The sequence below is a fragment of the Temnothorax nylanderi genome, unplaced genomic scaffold (assembly GCF_030848795.1).
Source record: "Temnothorax nylanderi isolate EJ_2023f unplaced genomic scaffold, tnyl_v1.0 TNYL_tig0002_pilon, whole genome shotgun sequence".
In the NCBI taxonomy this organism is placed as follows: domain Eukaryota; kingdom Metazoa; phylum Arthropoda; class Insecta; order Hymenoptera; family Formicidae; genus Temnothorax; species Temnothorax nylanderi.
Genome location: NW_027249064.1, coordinates 66,749 through 88,965, shown reverse-complemented (window position 1 = coordinate 88,965; position 22,217 = coordinate 66,749). Strand labels below are relative to the sequence as shown.

At 38.3% G+C, this 22,217-nt stretch overlaps 4 protein-coding genes across 5 annotated transcripts in view; 2 read left to right on the top strand and 2 right to left on the bottom strand.

Moving 5' to 3' along the window:
• The first annotated feature begins 1,841 nt into the window (after positions 1–1,841).
• Positions 1,842–5,924, top strand: Nelf-b (negative elongation factor B). Its single transcript, XM_071698127.1, has 8 exons — positions 1,842–2,200; positions 2,312–2,791; positions 2,848–3,015; positions 3,147–3,272; positions 3,343–3,612; positions 3,714–3,998; positions 4,128–4,328; positions 4,512–5,924. The coding sequence occupies exons 1-8, from the start codon at positions 2,072–2,074 to the stop codon at positions 4,677–4,679; spliced, it is 1,827 nt and encodes a 608-aa protein (XP_071554228.1). The 5' UTR covers positions 1,842–2,071; the 3' UTR covers positions 4,680–5,924.
• A 1,583-nt stretch (positions 5,925–7,507) lies between these two features.
• LOC139768197 (putative RNA polymerase II subunit B1 CTD phosphatase RPAP2 homolog) lies at positions 7,508–9,003 on the top strand. Of its 2 annotated transcripts, none has more exons than XM_071698146.1 (3): positions 7,508–7,918; positions 8,010–8,120; positions 8,225–9,003. In XM_071698146.1, the coding sequence occupies exons 1-3, from the start codon at positions 7,832–7,834 to the stop codon at positions 8,564–8,566; spliced, it is 540 nt and encodes a 179-aa protein (XP_071554247.1). In that variant the 5' UTR covers positions 7,508–7,831; the 3' UTR covers positions 8,567–9,003. The 2 variants fall into 2 exon arrangements, with proteins under 2 accessions (XP_071554247.1, XP_071554256.1); XM_071698155.1 differs by having other exon boundaries at positions 7,509–7,918; positions 8,006–8,120.
• Positions 8,757–12,337, bottom strand: LOC139768174 (putative RNA polymerase II subunit B1 CTD phosphatase RPAP2). Its single transcript, XM_071698116.1, has 7 exons — positions 12,122–12,337; positions 11,918–12,032; positions 11,339–11,818; positions 9,559–10,422; positions 9,329–9,489; positions 9,045–9,227; positions 8,757–8,955 (listed from the first exon to the last, which is right to left on the bottom strand). The coding sequence occupies exons 1-7, from the start codon at positions 12,178–12,180 to the stop codon at positions 8,802–8,804; spliced, it is 2,016 nt and encodes a 671-aa protein (XP_071554217.1). The 5' UTR covers positions 12,181–12,337; the 3' UTR covers positions 8,757–8,801.
• Positions 12,338–13,099: 762 nt separating this feature from the next.
• The window catches only part of Ptr (patched domain-containing protein), a 29,077-nt gene continuing 19,959 nt past the window's right edge, over positions 13,100–22,217 (bottom strand). Inside the window, exons 6-9 of the mRNA XM_071698104.1 lie at positions 21,972–22,172; positions 21,601–21,732; positions 20,658–20,971; positions 13,100–18,581 (exon numbers count right to left, since the gene is read on the bottom strand). Of these exons, the coding sequence (XP_071554205.1) occupies positions 17,037–18,581; positions 20,658–20,971; positions 21,601–21,732; positions 21,972–22,172 (2,192 nt within the window). The 3' untranslated portion in view covers positions 13,100–17,036. The remainder of the gene's footprint in view (positions 18,582–20,657; positions 20,972–21,600; positions 21,733–21,971; positions 22,173–22,217) is intronic.

Below are 22,217 nucleotides of genomic sequence, written 5' to 3'. Positions count from 1 at the left end.
CGCTCAGATAAATACAAACAGGTTTAGTTTATCCTACGGTTATCGGACGGCTGTTGAGAGGCTGAGGCCCAGATGGGGCCCAAAACTCGCGCGGGGGGTTCTGGCAATTTCGGGTATAAAAAAGGCGGAAAACGCCGCAAAGCGACAACACATAGTTTTCGGCTTCGAGTTTGTTACTTCATACTCGACTTTAATCGTTATTCCAACTCTGATTCAACTCCAGACAGTTAGTGACACTGAGGAATCGCGTTCGTCTCGTCAAGTGAAACTGTAAGAGCAACACGATGTTTTCGCATCGAGGATTAGTGAGTAAACTTTTCTGACATATATTTTACATTTATTTAATATGTTTTCACAACACCTCCACGGAAAGTTCGACTTTCCATGCCTGTAGAGAGGGGCGAAAGCAGTCAATTTCACGCCAAGGCGGCATAGCGGGCGGAAAGTAAGCACTTTCCTCCCTAGGGCGGAAAGTGACCACTTTCCACCTGCTAAACAGGGAGGAAAGTGGTCACTTACGTATAAATATGTACATAATATAGTAATCTTAATAATTTTACACTGTTGGAAAATTTTTGTGTAAAATAATCAACACGTATACATGGGTGTAGATTTAACATATGCCTGCTACGTTAATTGGAGTTAACAAATTTAAAATGTAAAATTATTAAATAATTTAAAAAATATGTTAAAGTAAAGGAAATAGATGAGGCAATCGGAGCCAAGCGCGGTAATCAATGCGCAGACAAATTATAATAATAAATGAATATATTAAAAACGAACGTTTCGACACTTTTTTTGTGTCATCTTCAGCGTAAAGAAGTTACTTAAATTCATAACGATATAAAGATTTACATGAATAATCGAGACGAAGTAGTGTATAAAAAGGCGCAGTCAATAAGTAAAATAAAACAATAAGTTGAATTCATACGGTTGTAACGAAAAGAGCCTATACTTCGTTGTTAAAGTAACACAATTTGAACGTATTTATTAAATGTGTTAAAATTTACAGAGATAGAGCGTTGATTTTACTCTATAACAGAAATGGGAATAAAAATTTACAGAAAAAGAGTGTTGATTTGATCTTACAATCTTAACTTCAATATAAAAGTTATGTTAATTGTACACATAATTAGCCTCAAATTACATCAGAATTACATTTCCTTTTTGTTGAAATATTTTAACATATGTATCGGTGTTACCATTTAACACATCCATATTATGTTAAATTAACACAAAAAATTTGACCAATCAGAGCAAAGTTTACTAAACTTGAGATCAATTTTCTCTATTGAGCGCGTTCAGCAGACCAAGCCGCTCAGTAGCAGTCGAACGTGATTGGCTCTTACTTTTAGAACCAACTAATCAACACTGATTGTTGATAATGGCTTCTGCACACAGGACGCGGAAACGCTTGCCGCGCGGCAAGAAGCGACGCAGTAGCCAATCAACGTGTTGCTTTTCCGTAAGAACCAAAAGCCAATCAACTTGCAGCTCTTACAGAAAAGCAGCAGTTTCATTGGCTTAAACCGAAACTCGGACCGATTTCTAGTATCGTGTATGTACACAAAACTTTAGGGCCGATATCACAGTCTCCGATTAACGTGATCCTCCGATTAAACTCACTCTGCATCTCTTTCTAACTGTCTTTTCGTCTCTTTCTAGGGGAACAGTTAGAAAGAGATGCAGAGTGAGTTTAATCGGAGGATCACGTTAATCGGAGACTGTGATATCGGCCCTTTTAGGGTTACAATCCATGGAAATTTAATTTGAGTTAACTAGGGATTTTCGTTCGTGCGAACCCTATCCCCCCTCTTTTTTTATGGAAATTGTCTTGTAACCCAAAATTACTAATGAGATGTCAACAAAAGAAACATAATAATTAATAGGCCTCTGGCCTCCGATGTAGAGTTCCCCAGGTCTCTCTCGCTCTACTACTCTACAGCAAGTGCGTGTTTTTCTACAGAAACACGTGTCTCTCGGTCAGTTCCATTCGATGAGGCACACGCGTGTATCACTCTGGGAATTGAGTGACACTATTTATTAGAAGAAGAAGCGGTTAGACATAACCATGAATTCGGCGAAGAGTAACGGCGAGACTGGCAACGTGCTGGAGGAACTCGGTGTACCAGGACAGGAATGTTTGAGAGACGCTCTAACAAGTTGTACGGATCCACTGAAAGCCATCGAGGGATTTCAGGTAAAAATTCGGAGGAGACGGAGGCATCGTTCACCAAGCGCAGTACCATAAGTTAAAGTTAGTTTATATTAGATTTGCAGCATTTTACATGGCAACGATATTTTATTTCAGCTGGAAAACGGTATATTACTACCGTCGTTGCGGCCTATGCTACCTCTGCTCGATCTGCACGGAATCAGAAGGTTGGACTTTCACGCCTCCGTTCTCGAGGAGTTACGGGACAGGCTGACCAAGCAGATCGATGAGATTGGCGTGGAAAGGGCGGACAAAGGCGCCGCCGTGGACAAGAGGCTGAAGGAATTGCTAGCAAGAGGCTTTCCCGGCGTCAGAATCCCTGCCTTGCAACCTGTTATTATGAGTATCTTGAGGAATACTCCACACATCGAGGATAAATACTTGCGAGTGTTGATTAGAGAGAAAGAATTGTACAGTAACGCCGATACGGAAGTAAAGCGTCAGATATGGAAGGATAATCAAAGTCTTTTTGGCGACGAAGTCTCCCCATTGTTCAGCCATTATATCATTGAGAAAGAACATACTCTCTTTGACCATCAGAACCTGAACAATCCATTTTTTATGCCATCACCTAAGGTACGTTACAATTTAAATTTGCAAATCACGTTGTACAACTCTCTCACTTTGCACAGGTGAGGAGACAAGGGGACTATGTGCAGAAATTAGCCCATATGATTGGGCACAGTGTGAAATTGTATGACATGGTACTGCAATTTCTAAGGACTTTGTTTTTACGCACAAAGAATATCCATTATTGCACTCTGAGAGCAGAACTGTTAATGGCTTTACACGATTTAGAGGTAAACGTGTCCAACATATTTGCATATATTATTATTGATTACTTTTCTAGATTTTATTATTAGTGAAGCATAATGATATATGCCTTAAGCTACATTGCTTTGATTTATTGAATTTGTTATTTTATTGCCAGGTGCAAGATATCATTTCTGTAGATCCATGTCATAAATTCACGTGGTGTCTGGACGCCTGTATCAGAGAAAAGAATGTGGATGTTAAGAGATCTCGCGAGTTGCAAGGCTTTCTGGACAGTATTAAGGTATAAAATTGAATCAAGATTGCGTCTTATAACTTTATTTGGAAAGCGATATGATCTATAGTTTTTATAGAGGGGACAGGAGCAAGTATTGGGGGATCTAAGTATGATTTTGTGTGATCCCTATGCAGTAAACTTTCTCGCTAGTAGTGCAATCAAAATAGCGCTTCATTTGATAAACAGTGAGGCGTTGCCCAGAGAAAATGCAGTGCTTGTACTGTTGTTGCGAATGCTCGCGTTAGGACTGTCCGCTTGGCAGATGATCGATTCGCAAGACTTTAAGGAGCCAAAACTAGACAGTCAAGTTGTCACAAAGTTCCTGCCGGCACTTATGTCACTCATGGTAAATATGAAATAATGAAAATATCTGTACTGTCCAGAGAAATAATTTAATTTTGTGATATAGAAACATGGACACATACAAGTAATATGGTCATTCCTTAGGTTGATGATCAAATAAGGCAGCTCAACTGTAAACTTCCACCCGATGAGAGGGAAAGTGCAATCGCAATTATAGAACATTCCGGACCACCTCCCGATGCGTGCCAGGCGTACGCTCAGCTTTCTGGAGTAGCGGCAGTTCTGTCTATGTACTATGCATTACACGTTGGTGGTGGCGGCGGAGGTGGAAGGGGCAGGGGTGATGCCAGAGGTTTGATGAGGGTACTTGCGACATTACCGAATTGTCAAGCACAACGGGCTTTTGAAGATCCATTTCTACACACGCTGGTAACATATCTAACATAATATATTTGATGTATCTTGTAATTATTATTAAATATCATCGTTGTCTATCATAATTGCATCAAATTCCAAATTACAAGCTTTCATATTGACAAAGTTGCTTTTTAATTGCAGGTTTCGTTGTTAATATCGAACATGGCTGACGAATTCTCAAATGAGTCTTTCTGTACAGTAATCTTTGACGAATTCTTCCTGGCTGGTTTAGGTAGGGACAACGTTACACGACATCTGCTAAAATTACTTTGGTACATACATCATAAATTGCCGTCCACGCGATTACATTCGTTATTGAAAGCCTTGCAACCGACAAGTCAGGTAATACTTCACAATATCCAGAAAAGTCCGTCAAAGTACGTTCCGCGCGCATTAGATGTGATAACTTACAATTAGTTATGAAGATATTTTGGTTTCATTATATGTATATGTATAAGATTAATACATATATATTATATATGTATTAATCTTAAATCGTTGATTTAACATCTTTTAAATTTACAGCACAACGAAGCAGTCCACACTCTTTACGAGTCTCTACGTGACAAAGTTGGCAGTCATTCCACAGAGGACCAATTAGCAGCGACAGCTCAAATGGACCCGTTACTTGATTGTCCTTCCTCCGTGTTTACTGGAATGCCACCATCAACATCGAGCACGTGCTCACTTTAATATCTAATTCAAGAACAATGAGTGGAAAGAAAAAATTTGAGCTTCCTCAATTTATAATATATAAGAAAGAGTGATCACTGTGTGTGATGTGTGCTATCATTGTATATCTTAATTTAATATTGTGTTGTCAGCATTTTTTTACTCTTTTCAAAATCTCCAGCCTCTGACTGTATAAAATTTATTATCCTACACAGATAAGATTATTGTTTATCCATTTATTCGATAGGAATGATAATGCAGTAATGTCACGCGTCTCTCGAAAAAATCGTCCGAGTTATCAGAAATTTATTCCGAGCTTAAATTGGAATATTTTTTTCTCAATCTAAATAATAGATTGTATTGTTTTATTTATTAAAAGGATTCTATTAAGTCCTAATTAAAATTATTTGTCTATTTCTTCAACTGAACTTTCGCAATATTTGACTTTGATTCACGTGCTTATTGTAACTTATATATTTAATAAACCTCTAAAATAGGGAGAAAAAAGAAGAGTGTAGAAATACATTAAATTCTTCTTAAATTTGGAACTTGGTATTACGACTTCAATTTATCACAATTCAACACTAGGAAGAAGAACTCTATTTCTCGGAAGAATATTCTTTTAATAATTTCGACCATTTTTCAATCTAGATTTAACTATTAAATTAAATTAAAACTACCGAACAAATTAAAAACACTCTTTAAAAACGGACAATAATGAGAAACGTAAAAATAAAAATGAAGAAAATTACTAAACGAAGTTTCAAGATTTCGGAGTTTTGACAATGGTTTCGATTTGGACGAAAAAAGTCTCGGATTAAAATTCGCGCAATTGTTTAAAATACATCAGCTGCGTTGGCCGCCATGTTCGAGCTGACGCACGCGCGGAAGCGAAACGGACATTAACGTCCGCTGATCCCAGCTGATCGCGACGTGCTATATATAACCCAAAGGCAGGGTTGAAGGCGTTAACGCTCCTAACAGTGCCGCCAGAAAATGAGACGCGGCCCGGTCGTCATGGAGATGGAGGGGATACTCACACAAAACATGAACCACGTCCGTGTGCGCTCAGTGCTTCGATTGCCTTCGGCTGAATAAAAGAAGGCAGACATATGATCTTCTGTCCTTCTTCCTCCCGCTCGATCCGTACCATAACTCGGGTGTCCGCATTTCGTTTTACCACGCAGTCCACACACTGGCAATGTTATATGTATATGTACATACAATTTGTAATACTAAAATGAATAAAAATATTAAAATATTAAATATTAAATAAAAATAAATAATGTAACGATACACCATAATAATGTACCTACGATAATTCACTCCGCGTAAACGAGTGAATTATCGTAAGTTACTACCGAAGTAACGCTCGCGTAAAAACGCAGTATATATCTATTTTTATATTTAATTTAACATTTTTGTTACACAAATAGAAAAGGAAAAGGAAAAGGAAAAGGAAAAGGAAAAAAAAAGGAAAAGGAAAAGGAAAAGCCCGATTTCTAGTATCGTGTACACAACAACTTAACAGAAAGGCTGCAGATTGGCTATCGCACAGTTTTTAGCCTTTTGCCTTGCTTTGCCTTAGGTAGAGGTAGACCTCTCTACCTCTACCTCTACCTCTACCTCTACCCTCTACCTCTACCTCTACCTCTATCTCTACCTCTACCTTTTTACCTCTACCTCTCTACCTCTACCTCAACCTCTCTACCTCTACCTCTCTACCTCTACCTCTACCTCTACCTCTACCTCTACCTCTACCTCTACCTCTACCTCTACCTAAGGCAAAGCAAGGCAAAAGGCTAAAAACTGTGCGATAGCCAATCTGCAGCCTTTCTGTTAAGCCGTTGTGTACACGATACTAGAAATCGGGCTTTTCCTTTTCCTTTTTTTTTTCCTTTTCCTTTTCCTTTTCCTTTTCCTTTTTTTTCCTTTTCCTTTTCCTTTTCCTTTTCCTTTTCCTTTTCCTTTTCCTTTACCTTTACCTTTACCTTTACCTTTACCTTTACCTTTACCTTTACCTTTACCTTTACCTTTACCTTTTCCTTTTCCTTTTCCTTTACCTTTGGTAATGCACCAAAGGCTTAAAGCCTTGTGTACTCGATACTAGAAATCGGGCTTTTCCTTTTCCTTTTCCTTTTCCTTTTCCTTTACCTCTACCTTTACCTTTACCTTTACCTTTACCTTTACCTTTACCTTTACCTTTACCTTTTCCTTTTCCTTTTCCTTTTCCTTTGCCTTTGCCTTTACCTTTGGTAATGCACCAAAGGCTTAAAGCCTTGTGTACTCGATACTAGAAATCGGGCTTTTCCTTTTCCTTTTCCTTTTCCTTTTCCTTTACCTCTACCTTTACCTTTACCTTTACCTTTACCTTTACCTTTACCTTTTCCTTTTCCTTTTCCTTTTCCTTTTCCTTTACCTTTGGTAATGCACCAAAGGCTTAAAGCCTTGTGTACTCGATACTAGAAATCGGGCTTTTCCTTTTCCTTTTCCTTTACCTTTACCTTTACCTTTACCTTTACCTTTTCCTTTTCCTTTTCCTTTTCCTTTTCCTTTTCTATTTGTGTAACAAAAATATTAAATTAAATATAAAAATAGAAATATACTGCGTTTTTACGCGAGCGTTACTTCGGTAGTAACTTACGATAATTCACTCGTTTACGCGGAGTGAATTATCGTAGTTACATTATTATGGTGTATCGTTACATTATTTATTTTTATTTAATATTTAATATTTTAATATTTTTATTCATTTTAGTATTACAAATTGTATGTACATATACATATAACATTGCCAGTGTGTGGACTGCGTGGTAAAACGAAATGCGGACACCCGAGTTATGGTACGGATCGAGCGGGAGGAAGAAGGACAGAAGATCATATGTCTGCCTTCTTTTATTCAGCCGAAGGCAATCGAAGCACTGAGCGCACACGGACGTGGTTCATGTTTTGTGTGAGTATCCCCTCCATCTCCATGACGACCGGGCCGCGTCTCATTTTCTGGCGGCACTGGCTCCTAACCTAAAAGGAGCAAAACAAAAGAAAAAAAGCTGATCGCGTCGACGCGCGTGAAGGCAGAAAAGCTATTTTGTAATGTTTTAAAGCGCTTTTAACGGTGAATTGTTTTGTCACGTATTACCGTCCTCGCGTTCATCCCACAGACGAATAATACTATGACGATGTCAGCTACAAGGAGACAAATGCCTGAGAAACAGAGGCAGAAGAGGATGAGGCACGGTCGTATACGACCGTGGGATGAGGTAAGTCCGCTTATTCGCTCAGTCGAAAAAAAAAAGAAACAGATCTCGCGAATCTCCCTTCTCACCTGAATTAAATTTCGCTTTAAGCAAGGCGCAGCTGCAGCTGGCCGTGATAAAAAAGAAGCAATGCGACGCGAAAGCTCTCGCGATAGTTGTGCAGCTTCTGGAATCGCACCTGGATCCTGACTGGCTCCTTCAGAATGTAAGTGCGCTAGCAAATCTAGTTTTCTTCGTATTTTGGCAGTTTAGTTTAGACGTTCAACAATAATATCGTAGTGATTTATTAATGACTTATTGCTCTTACAGCTGGGACTCATAAGCAAGAGCCACATGGAAGACGTGATAGAGGAGAGAGCGATAGTAAAGCTGTGCGGTTACGTTCTCTGTTCGAACCAACTGACTGTCGTTATCCGACAGAAGTATCACATATCGACGCGCGAGAATAAAGTGTACAACGTCAGCAAGCGGAAGAACTTTTGCAGCTCGTCGTGCTACGGGGCGGCCAATTATCTTCTGGAGCAGATGCTTGAGAGTCCACTGTGGATGAGAGAGAAAGAGGATATACCGGTCTTTCAGATTCTGCCTCTGAGTTCTAAATCTACGCAGTGCAGGGACGAGATCGACGTTGCTGCTAAAGAGATTTTTTAATAGGTACTTTTTAACAATAAAACTTATATACATAAAAAATGTAATTACAAAGTGGTTATCAAATTGTGCAAGACATTTAAATAATCCAGACAAAATATATCATACAATAATTAATTATATTTTCAAACAATATTTTACGTGAAGTTAAATATAGAGATAATAATATTAAGGGATAATAAAATTAGAAAAATTTTAATATTTATGAAACTATTTCAGTTTTTTATTATTTATCGCTCTATTTAGATGCGCCTACATTGTTTGTTATGTCCATTATAAGTCTGTCTAAATAATTGGAATCTAATTTGTACGTTGTGAGAATCATAGACGTGTACATTGAGGCTTGCTTAGATCGGAGCAACAACTGCAGTTGTGTATCAATCAAGCTCAACCTGGAATTATATGTATATATACTTTTAATATAAGCTTTTTAAAATCAATTTTATATTGATTTTAAATTAAACATTGCAATTAAACTTACATTTTAATGACTACAAGTCCCACGAGTGTCCATTCGGCGTTTTTGAAGACAATATTTGCAGCAGATAAATTAAAAGTGCTAATCAAAATCTTGATTAATGAGTACCTCTCATTATTATAAGTATATTGTGCCAGTGAAGAAATATTCCCATTGGTCGTTAAAGCGCGCATCAAATCTGGTAATCTGTAATTAACAATGCGCGAACATGATAGCCATCATCGAATTTTAAATAACTTTTTCAACATTTGAGGTCTATTGCTTTGAAAAAAAATAGAGATCATTACATTTTATGAAGGTTGTCCAAGAAAATTCGGCGACGAAGTGCATTAGGCGTGTGACTGCCTGTTAATGGTAATACAGGCTCATCGTTATCATTACTTTCCGATTCTTTGGCGCTATCCTCAGGTGGTGGAATTGTCGTTCGTCCTTCGTAAAACGCACGTACCTGTACACATACTACAAATAGTTAATACATCCTGTTTCTGATTAAATTAAGATTAATATTTTATCGCACCTTTAATTCCATTTTCTTTCCATCCTCTTGGAGCACAGAGAAGTGAGGTAAAGGTTTGAGCTCTTTCTCTCTCGTTTCGTTTCTCTCTAAATCGACACGATCCTCCTTTTCATCCTGCACTTGCAACTTGTCTAACTTTTTACACAACTTCTGGTATCTGTCGTACTGCGTAAGTTTCTCTAACAACTGATTCTTCTCATCCGCCTCGCCGATTAGAAGGCAAAGCGTATCTTTTGTAATCCATTCTCTAACGCTCTGTTCAACATGCATCGCAAGATTGTGACAAATATTGTTTTGTACTGCTGCATTGTCATATTTTTTCGGCTTGTACTTTTTACTTTTATTAGTTCTCTTTGCTTCTCCTATTTTTTTATGTTCACTGCACGCAGATGCAGAAGAAATTACAGTATTATTACTACTACACATTTTGTCCGATTGTGATTGTATCATTTTTCCATTATTAGGGCTATTATTTATTTCATCTAACTGAGACTGTAATCTTTTTTTATTTTCATCGTTTTTGTTGTCACTCATTTCGACTGATTGAAGCTGCAACCTTTCACTAGTGTCATTTTGATCATTACCTATTTCATCGGATTGAGGCTGCAACGCTTCATCATTATCACATATATTTACATTGATATTTTTACTTTCTGTATCCTTATTGTGTTTATGCAAGTGTAGAATATTCTCAGATTGGCCAGCGATTTCTATTTCCAAATTCTCCAGGTTATCTACTTGCTGGATATTGTTATCGTAGTTACTTCCACGATTTGTAAATTCTTCCGAATCACAGTCTTCGCTTTCTTGATTGCGTAGCTCCCATAAATGCGTCTCGCGATCAGAGTTGGGCAAATATGTAATCTAATTAATAATTACAAATTACAATTATAATGTAATCATTAATGCAATTAATAATTACATTTTATAATCGTTAATTTTTGTAAACAATTAAATGAAATAATTGTGAAAAGTAATTGTGTACAAATTACAATTACGTAATTGTTAAATGTTAATTGATTAAATGTAATTGTAATTGTAATTAGGATAAAAGTGATTAAGAGTACATGTCGTCTGAAGGTACATATAGTTAATACCTTGACGCAGACAGTGATTGAGCTAACTTTACTGTCATGGAAACTCTACCAATGTTTATTGACTTGTAGGAAGATTATTTTGTTGTTTGATTATATATATATATATATATATATATATATATATATATATACGTTTGAGAATCAAAGATAAGTTAGCAATCAAAATTATTTTTTATTTCTAGATTTTAAGAGCGTGTCATTATATTTCAATAATAAAAAACTAAGTGTTTTATTAATGAAGAACTTCTTACATTTTATATTATTATTTAAAAAATAATCTCTCTTGTTTATAAAGTAATATACAATGCATTTCTTTCTTTGTATAATCTATCGAGTTTTTTGAAAATTATATGTCGACTAAGAATATCAAATGCTTCGGAGACTAAAAATACACCATATCGCTACTTTGGAAGAAAATAGGCACAACTCAAAAGGCATCAGTTTAGAGAACGTCTTTTAAAAATTTAATCAAATATCACTGATTTTCAAAAAATCACATCAATAATCTCTTTTATCCAGTTAATACAATGACAATGTAATTACAGTGTAATTATAATTATGAGTAATTACAACTACAAATTATTGTAATTACATTGTCATTGTAATTACATTGTGTGTGTGTGTGTGTGTGTGTGTGTGTGTAATTGCATTACTAAATTAAATTAAAACTTTCTGGCACTTACATCGTTCAATGAATGGGAGTTGCAGACCTCTTCTTTCTCAGGGCTCGATACATTGCACGCCGCATCTTTTTCCATCTGCTTGGTCGCGTTATGTTCCATAGATTCTTTGCTGTCGTCATTATTGTCAGCGTCTGCATTTTGCGACAATTTAATTCCAGCAACGTCGATCTCGTCCCCGCACTGCGTAGATTTAGAACTCAGAGGCAGAATCTGAAAGACCGGTATATCCTCTTTCTCTCTCATCCACAGTGGACTCTCAAGCATCTGCTCCAGAAGATAATTGGCCGCCCCGTAGCACGACGAGCTGCAAAAGTTCTTCCGCTTGCTGACGTCGTACACTTTATTCTTGCGCGTCGATATGTGATACTTTTGTCGGATAACGACAGTCAGTTGGTTCGAACAGAGAACGTAACTGCACAGCTTTACTATCGCTCTCTCCTCTATCACGTCTTCCATGTGGCTCTTGCTTATGAATCCCAGCTGTAAGAGCAATAAGTCATTAATAAATCACTACGATATTATCATTGAACGTCTAAACTGCCAATATACGAAGACAACTAGATTTGCTAGCGCACTTACATTCTGAAGGAGCCAGTCGGGATCCACGTGCGATTCCAGAAGCTGCACAACTATCGCGAGAGCTTTCGCGTCGCATTGCTTCTTTTTTATCACGGCCAGCTGCAACTGCGCCTTGCTTAAAACGAAATTCAATTCAGGTGAGAAGGGAGATTCGCGAGATCTGTTTTTTTTTTCTTTTTCGACTAAGTGAACAAGCGGACTTACCTCATCTCCTTCGGCCTCTGTTTCTCAGACATTTGTCTCCTTGTAGCTGACATCGTCATAGTATTATTCGTCCGTGGGATGAACGCGAGGACGGTAATACGTGACAAAACAATTCACCGTTAAAAGCGCTTTAAAACATTACAAAATAGCTTTTCTGCCTTCACGCGCGTCGTCGCGATCAGCTGGGATCAGCGGAGGTTAATGTCCGTTTCGCTTCCGCGCGTGCGTCAGCTCGAACATGGCGGCCAACGCAGCTGATGTATAATTTTAAACAATTGCGCGAATTTTAATCCGATACTTTTTTTCGTCCAAATCGAAACCATGTCGAAACTCCGAAGTCTTGAAACTTTGTTTAGTAATTTTCATCATTTTTATTTTTACGTTTCTCATTATTGTCCGTTTTTAAAGAGTGTTTTTAATTTGTTCGGTAGTTTTAATTTAATTTAATTTAATAGTTAACAGATCTAGATTGAAAAATTGTCAAAATTATTAAAAGAATATTCTTCCGAGAAATAGAGTTCTTCTTCCTAGTGTTGAATTGCGATAAATTGAAGTAATACCAAATTCCAAATTTAAGAAGAATTTAATGTATTTCTACACTCTTCTTTTTTCTCCCTATTTTGGAGGTTTATTAAATATATAAGTTACAATAAGCACGTGAATCAAAGTCAAATATTGCGAAAGTTTAATTCAGTTGAAATAGACAAATAATTTTAATTAGGACTTAATAGAATTCTTTTAATAAATAAAACAATACAATCCATTATTTAGATTGAGATTGCCTAAAAAATATTCCAATTTAATCGGAATAAATTTCTGATACCTCGGACGATTTTTTCGAGAGACGCGTGACATTACTGCATTATTATTCCTATCGAATAAATGGATAAACAATAATCTTATCTGTGTATGATAATAAATGTTATATAGTCAGAGGCTGGAGATTTTGGAAAGAGTAAAAAAAATGCTGACACACACTTAAAAGATTGCCAGAATATATTTCCTGTGCTTTTCCTTCTAACGGCGACATGCCGCGTTTGCCATTAGCTACAATATTGTTCGACTCATACTCTCTCTCGCATTCATAAATATGAAAACACACGCACGCGCTGCTAATCACGAAATGAGGAATATTTATCTGTACACCATCGACCGCAAGATTGTTTCTTTAGATATATATTCGCCCCCGCGCATATCTTTGTTCGTTATTCGGCCTTAAAAGATAAGTATATTGTCGTATTTGCTTTTTAAGTTTCTTTCCGTAATATGATAAAGAGTTCTTCCGGAATTTTTCGGAGTTTCTCGTGGAAATTCCGCAAATGTCACAATTTGCGACACGAGCAAAGATGTTTTATTAATATTTTCATTATTATTAAGAAGACTAATCGTATAAATTTCTAAAAATAGAATTATCTAAACGGCACATTAAAAAAACGTTTAAAAGACGCTCTAAAAGTTATCCTAAAAATTTATAATATCTTTATGGTATTTTTTAGACATTTGAATTTATCCTAGATTACATGCGATCAACATTCTTATCAAAAATAAATGTATCAAAAACTCTTGATAAAAAAATTCGTTTTCCGAAAATTTTCCGAGTTTCTCTTAAATTTCATATAGACAAAGATTACTTTACAAACGTCGAATTTGTTTCCTCCTAATCAAAATTCAGGCAATCTCAGAGAGAATCGTATCTTATTTTATATTTAACTGAGTATTTAAGATACTCGAGTATCTTTAGATATATTGAATATATAAAAGGATAGAGAAATAAATTCGACAATTTTAAAGCTAATTCCTAATTTATGCAAGTGCCTCCGCAACTTTTCGTATTGGAAACGAATGGAGTCGATGCATAAAACGCACACACGTTTAAAAATAAAACACTAATAAGGAGGAGAAAGTTTCTTGCATCTTGCATCAGGAAGCTTAGAGTCACTGTTGATTATTGCGGATTGATCGCGCCACGATAGTTGCGCTGACAGATTCCCGCGCAAATATCGCGTAGCGACGATTCCCAAGTTGTGCAAAGGGACGTGAAATCGTGTTGTCGCCGATTTTGCAAAATTTAGAAGGAACGGAAATGCAACGAATTCTTACAGCGATTAAGCCGTTTATTCGCGTACGGACGTATTATTCGAATCGCGAAGCGTGCGTCCTGTCTTGCTTAACTATCTTTACTTAGCTATCCCTTCGTAGATCACAGTTTCGATCGTAATACGCAAGGTACTCCAATAGAAGTCGATTAGAGAGCAATTTTTCAACTATTTCTACAAAATGAAAAGTCAGGAAATCTTGAGAGAAATATTCGTATCAATAATCTCTTTATCGTATATTTTACAAAAAGATACGAAACAACTTCCAAAGGTAGCAACATTTGGAAGGTAAAATAGAACACTTTTCGCCTTAGTAAACTTTCTTTCAACTGCTCCTCAAACCACTTATTGAATAGTACTTTCGAACTTATTGTACGACAAAATCCTACTGTGAATTGTTTAAGGCACGCTTGCTGAACAATTGATACGTCACCACGTAGGGATAAAGAAGACGATTAAAACTAATACTTCAAGATATTGTACAATTAATATTTAATAACAAGAAGTAAAACACACATTATATTAAAAGTGTATTTATAGATACAAATTAATGTTCAATTTGTATAAATGGATCTAAGAATTGATCTATTTATTTTACGTTGATCAGACTAATACCGCAAAAGGGCATTTTTAAGAATTTTTTTCTGCTTACAATCAAAAAGTTAAAAAAAATACATCTAACTTCGACATTTCTTTTTAAGCGACAGTTTAATATCTTTTTTAAGGATCTCAAGTATTGCTTGTTTTTTTCGACGTTATCATAATTTAAGGCATAATGTAGAAAGAAAAAATTAATTTTTAGATGTATCCATATTTTCTGAACATCTAATCTGCGTCTAAATACACTTTTTTAAATTTAATTTGTGCCTTATTCATTACGAAATATTAATCAGATAGTAATATATTATAATATTAGTTTATAGTCACGGTTTCTTGCTTTTTTTCTCTACGTGTGTCGATCTGATATATCACGGGACATTTTAGTTTTGATTGATATTGAGCATGTATATTATATACATATATATATGTATATGTATATATATATATATATATATATACAATATCGCTTTCGATTTGAGCTATTCTTAACGACTAACGTAAACCCGATGCCGGCAACATGTCGTCCCGGCATTATCCTCTCACATTAGCGCATTATCCTTTGCGTAAAGGACAATGCACAACGCAAGTGCTACGAGATTAACCCTTTGGCTGCGAAGGGCGCGATACGCCAATGTAAAATTGTGATATCTATGACAGCGGAGGGAGAGAAAACGGATCGGCAGATTATCGCGAGGACCCCAGGATCTAAAAATCAAGGGTGACTTAAAATTTAGAGCTTAACGCTAGGCCCGTATTCTCGTCATACATTTAGAATGATATGCATAATCTCATTTTATATTTATCTTGTTCATATAAGGTGAAACAGGATTAAATGGCCGCTTATGAATGCCAAACGCGTACGATGACAATACGGCCCTCCGAAGAAGCAGAAATTCAATGGTCGACAAATCTCGAGGGATTTGAGAATTGATAGAGCTGCTCTTTCTTAGTTATAATAATAAAGTATCGACACTCTTTACATGTCTTCTTGAAGGAATGCAGTGTCGCTAAATATATATACTTGACAACTGATCTCCTTAGGATATACGACAGCTCGTTTTTTTCATATAATGTTCAAGCTTCGATATCATGCATGAGAGACCTCGTATATATAAACGTAGCGACACATAACTTCAACATCGTTTTTCCCACCATTATTATTTCGTAATAAACACTGCTATACAAAAAGTCTTCTAAATCACATTATTATTATTAATCATTCAGCGGCGCCCAGAATCTTTCAGATTCAGCTTCGTATACAAAATTAATATTTTTTGGCAGCATCAGTTGTAATAAGAAAAAAAAAAGAAATGTATAGTTAATATTATTTATTCGTACTTTGAGAGTCTTCTTTTATGTCGTATTTTATTTTTTGTACTCAATAGTCATATTAATTAATATTAATTAATCATTATTTATGATTTTTTTTGTTATACGATTTAAGAAGAGAAAAAATTTAGATGCACAATAAAATTGAAATTTAACAGATTAAAATTTAGTTTGAGAAATGAGTGTAGAAGAAAGAATTTTGTTACACGAGTCCGAATATACTCGGGCGTCACTTCCTACTGTCCCGCTGTTTGAGAGTAAAATCCTCTTGAAGTTCAGCCCCTTGAAACTAATGGACCGCAACACGGACGTCCTAGTTCGTGTTTGCACAAAATGTCATTTCCTTTCTATTTGCTTTTCTTTTCTCTTTTCTCTATTGTCATGGTCTCGCTAAGCTGTCGTGTGATTGAGCACCACTGCAATTATAGTTAACTCTCAAATCCCCGATAAAAGATACCTCCCAACATCGATTGTACGCTCGTAATGGTTAACGAACGTTTATTAAATGTACTGGCCATACATCGAACGCGAATAATATTCTCCCAGTATTATTGGGAGAAATGAATATAAACTATATACGAAACATCCTACGTATACAATTCAAATTTAGTTTGATATTTTCTGAAAAGATATTCTCTCTAAAGCTATGATCTTATTTGAGACTCCAATAGAATAGTGGTTAAAAGTAGAATATATCGGGACAATTGATCTATTTTTGAACGCCATACTCTTGTCTACGAACTCGGTGTCTTTCCTTGATTTACGACAGTTCTTTCTTTCCAAAATCAATTATTAGTCCTGTTTCAAGGGACTAAATTCGATCGAGGGATCTCCCGTATTGCTCGTCGCGTCGATAATATGTCTTTCACACTTTTCCCTCGCGACTCTCTCTAAGGATACCGGGGATCCGCCAAATGCCGCGTCGACGCGGAATACTGCAGATTGTGGTAGGATCTGCTGCGTCTATAATCGCGTGGTAACTGATTCGAGTGGTGATGCGCGGCGTAAGGTCCTGGGCAAGGAGCACTGACCGTTCGCGTACCGTTGCCGTCCTCGCCCGACTCTCGCGGTTGCGTCACGGCGCCGGGATAATCCGGCGGCGGATGTTGGGGTTCACCGACCGCGGATTGGAACTGCGACGTGCCGTATAGGACGCCGATGGATCGCCTCCACATGTCGTGGCGACTGCTGATCTGATTCGGCTGCTGCTGGTCCTGCTGCTCCAGTGGCTGCTGGCGCCTTCTGCTCTGCGAGGAGCCGCTCTCGGTCGAGTTGCTGTCCTCGCTGGTACCCAAGCCGGGATCTCTTTCCTCGAACGCCGCCATATTCATTGCGAGATTGTCCTGAAGCGGCTTGATGTCGCCTGGACCGTAATAGACTAGATGAGGAAGCGGGATCACGTAAGGCGGCTGTTGCTTCTGCTGCTGTTGCTGCTGCAACTGCAGTTGCAGCTTGCTCGCCTGCAGCTCCTTCTCCTGCGTGCTGTTCTTCGTGTTTTCCACTTCACCGGGCTCGCTCACACCGCCGCCGCAGGACCCAGGCCCGAAGAGGGACAGCAACACCGGCAGCAGGAACATACCGTGCATGGCGCCGATGAAGATCACCAGGAAGACCATTTTGAAAAATACCAGGAAGATATAGGTGCCGGCCAACAGGAGAGCCATCAGGCCGAGTATCGTCGAGGCGGCGCCCTGAACGATCGGCAGGCCCAGGCTGTACAGGCTGTCTTTGACCCGATCCTCCGCCCGCTGTCGCTTCGAGCTCATGTAAGCGTAGCAGATATGCGCGGTGAAATCGACGCTGAAGCCGATACACATGATCAGATTGATCATGGAGATGCTGTCGAGGTTGACGTCCCACAGGGCCATGTAGCCGGCCACTCCCAGCTCGATCGACACGATGCAGAAGGCGACCCACAGGCAGCAGAAGATGTTCGGGATGAAGATGAAGCTGATGAGCATCATCACGAGCGCGCCGAATATCATGCACTGGATGCTGGTCGGCTTCACCAGGTCGAACTGGTCGAAGTACACGAAGTACGGATGGTAGACGGTCGCGTTTAACGGCGACGCCGTGCATATTCCGCGCAGCTCCTTCACCATGTCCTTCTCCTGATTGGTGCCGCTCACGTTCACCGGCTGTATCACGAACCGACTCGCCACGATCTTCTCGCCCGTGCTGTCAAACTTGATGTCCAGGGAGAACTCGGGGTTGCTCGAGAGAAAGTGCTTCAGATTCTTGATGAAGCTGTGCTCGTCCGCGATGCTCACGTTTAGGAAGTCGTTGTTCGCCGAGTCGATGAAGCTGCGGAGCCAGCTCTCGGTGTAGACTGAATCGCTGCTGATGTACTTAGTTGCTTCGAGGCTTCTCGTCAGGTTCTCCATCTGCTCCTGGATTATCGGATCACTGTAGTTGTATTCTCCAGACACCACCACCTAGAGAAATAACGAAATAAATTAAAATGTATTCTTTAAGAGTAATTTGTTAAAATATCAAACTGAAAATCGCGACAAACGAATCTTCCGCAAGAAAAAACTGAATCACTTTCGCTCAAGAATCTTTAAATGATCATCTATTATTTTTCTCTCCTTTCCCTTTCTACAGTTCACGAAAGTCGCAAACGTAACGTAACGTTAAATGTCGCGGAGAATGTACACCGTTGGTCGGGCGCCTTTTCGGGAATTCCTGCGGTATTCCCCGTGAAAGTAATTTCGAGAAAGCGTCGTGGTCCGGCTTCCTCTCCAGCGCCAGCGGCGCGAAGTCGCAGCGTCACGTTTTGTCATGATTATGCAATTTGTCCGATCTCCGACACGTTGACGCACGAACGCATTTCGACGTGAACGCGTTTCGCGAGCGGATCCAATTACGTCGTACGTCGGTTATTAAGAGTTCACCGTGACAGTAGTTTCTCGGGCGCGAGTGACGTTTCCGCGCAGTCATCGGAACTTGACGGCTCGTGACTCGTGACATCGGGACGTTATTAATATCGCGAGGAAACGCGATAGCGCGAGACCATCTTCGAGAAACGTACAACTTTCACTACAATGTATCGGACTAGAAGGTCCGATCCCCAGTGAAATTCTCAGTCTACGACCACATCTCTCTCACTGTATTCGTAATTTTACTTCGTCGGAGAGAAAGAGAGAGAGAGAGAGAGAGAGCTCAACGCCGCGCAAAGAAGCGCGCTCAAGACGCATTGAAATCGCCTCCGAAAGCCGCGTTATGAAATATTCAATTATCTAATTGAAACAGTCGCAGAAGCTGCAAGAAACTTTTTTGCAAGAAATTAATGCACCTGTCGGATTTTACTTTTTATAAATATCGCGCAACTTTTTAAAAATACATGACTTTAAGACGGACGATTTGTATCAGAACTCAGGATAAAATTCTACTTATATAATTTTATGTGCCGTGTGTAAAGTCGTAAAAAAGCTCATAAATAAAATATGTACAGCATACAAAATAAAATGATTAGATTTCCTGAAATCTGACGTAAAATTATAGGTCTTTTAAAATGGATTTAAACACCCAGATTGACGATATTTAATTAATTCGTATTTGTGGAAATAAAATAAAGATAATAGACACATTAATTAATATTTTGCATTCGATAAAATAATGATAAAAAAAAATACATTTAATATCATTCTAAACGTAAATAATAAAAAATCTCGAAACTATTTAATTATCGTGGCAGTAAAATAAAAATAACTCCCATGTTTCGTGTGACCATTTTGTTAGAAATGTCGAAACGTCGGAAATAAAACAGAGAAAGGAATCTTCCCGGATGTGTGCGCGAGTCTAAATGATCGGCGTGAAATTATTTGGCATCACGTGATTCGGGTAAACAAGCGGGGATTTATACGGGGATCTCTCCGATTTAGCTGGGTCTTTCTCGTCGATCGGTTCGAAGAAGCGTGATGTAACGGACATTGCTTTTCTTGAGGTTCACGCTAGCCAGCCGGAGAAAGTTGTTTGCACGATATCGCGGGGAGCACGTGACATAATTGCGCGTACCGGATTATGCGTGGCAGTTCCAAGCGTAACGCACTCCGTTCTTCCGAACGTTTCTTTTTTTTTTCTTGCGCCGCTTATGAGGAAACATTCCGCCGGCGAGTTTGCGTGCATGGAAACCGGAACTCTCTAAACTCTAAATATTGACCGACGCGGCTCTCGAAGCGTCAAGAAACAAGGGTGGGATGAGGACCCGCGCGGTCATAGAAGCGCCTTATTTTGCATAGTCAATAAAGTGGTGGCAAAAAAATGTTATTGATCAACAATCGAGGTGTCGAATTGGAAATTGAGATTTTTTTTGTGCGTCGCGTAACAGTTACAGTGTTTACTTTTTGTCGCAGCTTTTTCCTGGTACTTGTGCAGTTTTTCTGATATTCAGATAAAATTTGTGAGAGAGTAATAAAACGATAATATTGCACACGAAATAAAAAATTTGGGAAACTTGTATCCCGATTACATCACGAGTAACTTTCGAATCGAAATTTGCGAATATCTACCTGTATCCTGTAAGAGTACTCTTTGAAGTACAAGTCCTCGCGGTCGTAAAAGGCAATCGAGTAGGAATCTTCCTTGGAGAGCTTGCGCCGCTCCAGGCCCTCCTTAAGGGTCGTAAGTCCGTAAAGAGCGCCGAGAAGGTAGCATATGAAAATGAGGATGATAATGGCTTTCACAGGGCGATAATTTAACGCGGCCGCCAAGTAATCGCGGAACCAAGTCATGCATCCGTGCTCGGGATTGTCGATCGGATTGTGAGGGTCGTCGGGATCAATTCCGCCGGAACACAACGCTCTGTACAGCCACGATCGATGAGCTGAAATATGTCATATGTCGTTTAGGATAATAATTCTATAATAAACTTAAAAATTTCATAATAATTCCTTTTTATTATAATAAACTTCCGTTTAATATAATTAATTTCATATTAAACTTAAAAGAAAAGACGTTGCTTGTCCTGATGGTAATTCTCGGTTCTAAGATATTTCATTGCATAGATGTTATAATCCGCGATATCGAAGCAACATCGGTCTTTTCTTTTTCGGCACTTTGCAGTCATCGGCCTGACAATGTTTGGAAAAATAAAATATGGAGAAAGCAAACTCTTTCCTTTACATAATGCCGTATGATCTAACGAATTAACGGTTTCCGAACGTAACGCGTGTCTGTCCGTATTGACGTAACATCGATACGTCACGCGGACGTAACGAGATTTCGAACGGTGGTATTCTGCATAACAACGATCGACTTATACAGTGAGAGAAAACAACGACGTAATTATAAATTTACAAGGAACTGACAATTCATGAGTAATTAATCAGAACTAGTATTTAATAAATCGAGAATTACCGTAAATTTCGGTTTTGTAAGAAGATCGTAATGCAATGACGTGAAAGAGACAAAAAATTACAATATTCCTACAGATAAAACAATTGTAATACTTACTGGATTTGGACAGCGGTTCCACTTTGCAGCAGATAACGCTGTGCAAATTTCTTTGTTCGCAATAACCGCTGATCGCGACGCATCCGCTGAAGAACGTTAAGTGAAACAGGAAAGTGAAGATCACTGCGAAACCTGTCATTCAATGCATATATTAATATTAATTAATTATATATAAATATTAATGACTTAAGAAATATGAATTCCAATATGCATATCAAAAAGTCGTAGTTAATTTTCGACAACTATCTTTTTTTTTTAAATTGTTTTATCACGTTTGTATCTCTTATCCTTAATAAGAGAGAGAGGTATCGTCGGAGTTTTCGAATATACTTTGCTTGTATATAACTTGCTTTATTCGGACGTTTCGATACCTGAGTAAATACAGAAGATTTGGACCGAAGGAAACGGCGACAAGATGCCGATGAAGAAGGATATCATGTCCGTCAGGGACGTGATGGTGATGGAAACGGCAGCCTCGCTCAATGTCGCCGCCATCCTTTCCGGAACTGGTTTGGAGATGCTCGTCCTTCTCCAGGCCGCTAACATGACGAAAGTATCGTCGATCCCTATTCCTGTAATCGAAAAGCACGATTTACACAATTGTAATTTCTCGAAAA

Bases quoted from the DNA above. Each gene is read 5' to 3' on its own strand.
- Nelf-b (XM_071698127.1), top strand. From the start codon at position 2,072: ATGAATTCGGCGAAGAGTAACGGCGAGACTGGCAACGTGCTGGAGGAA. The intron at 3,273-3,342 runs GTATAAAATTGA...TAGTTTTTATAG, and splicing joins GCTTTCTGGACAGTATTAAG to AGGGGACAGGAGCAAGTATT. The intron at 3,999-4,127 runs GTAACATATCTA...TTTTAATTGCAG, and splicing joins ATCCATTTCTACACACGCTG to GTTTCGTTGTTAATATCGAA.
- LOC139768197 (XM_071698146.1), top strand. From the start codon at position 7,832: ATGACGATGTCAGCTACAAGGAGACAAATGCCTGAGAAACAGAGGCAG. The intron at 7,919-8,009 runs GTAAGTCCGCTT...GCTTTAAGCAAG, and splicing joins GTATACGACCGTGGGATGAG to GCGCAGCTGCAGCTGGCCGT. The intron at 8,121-8,224 runs GTAAGTGCGCTA...TTGCTCTTACAG, and splicing joins CTGACTGGCTCCTTCAGAAT to CTGGGACTCATAAGCAAGAG.
- LOC139768174 (XM_071698116.1), bottom strand. From the start codon at position 12,180: ATGACGATGTCAGCTACAAGGAGACAAATGTCTGAGAAACAGAGGCCG. The intron at 12,033-12,121 runs GTAAGTCCGCTT...TTTCGTTTTAAG, and splicing joins CAGAGGCCGAAGGAGATGAG to CAAGGCGCAGTTGCAGCTGG. The intron at 11,819-11,917 runs GTAAGTGCGCTA...TTGCTCTTACAG, and splicing joins CCGACTGGCTCCTTCAGAAT to CTGGGATTCATAAGCAAGAG.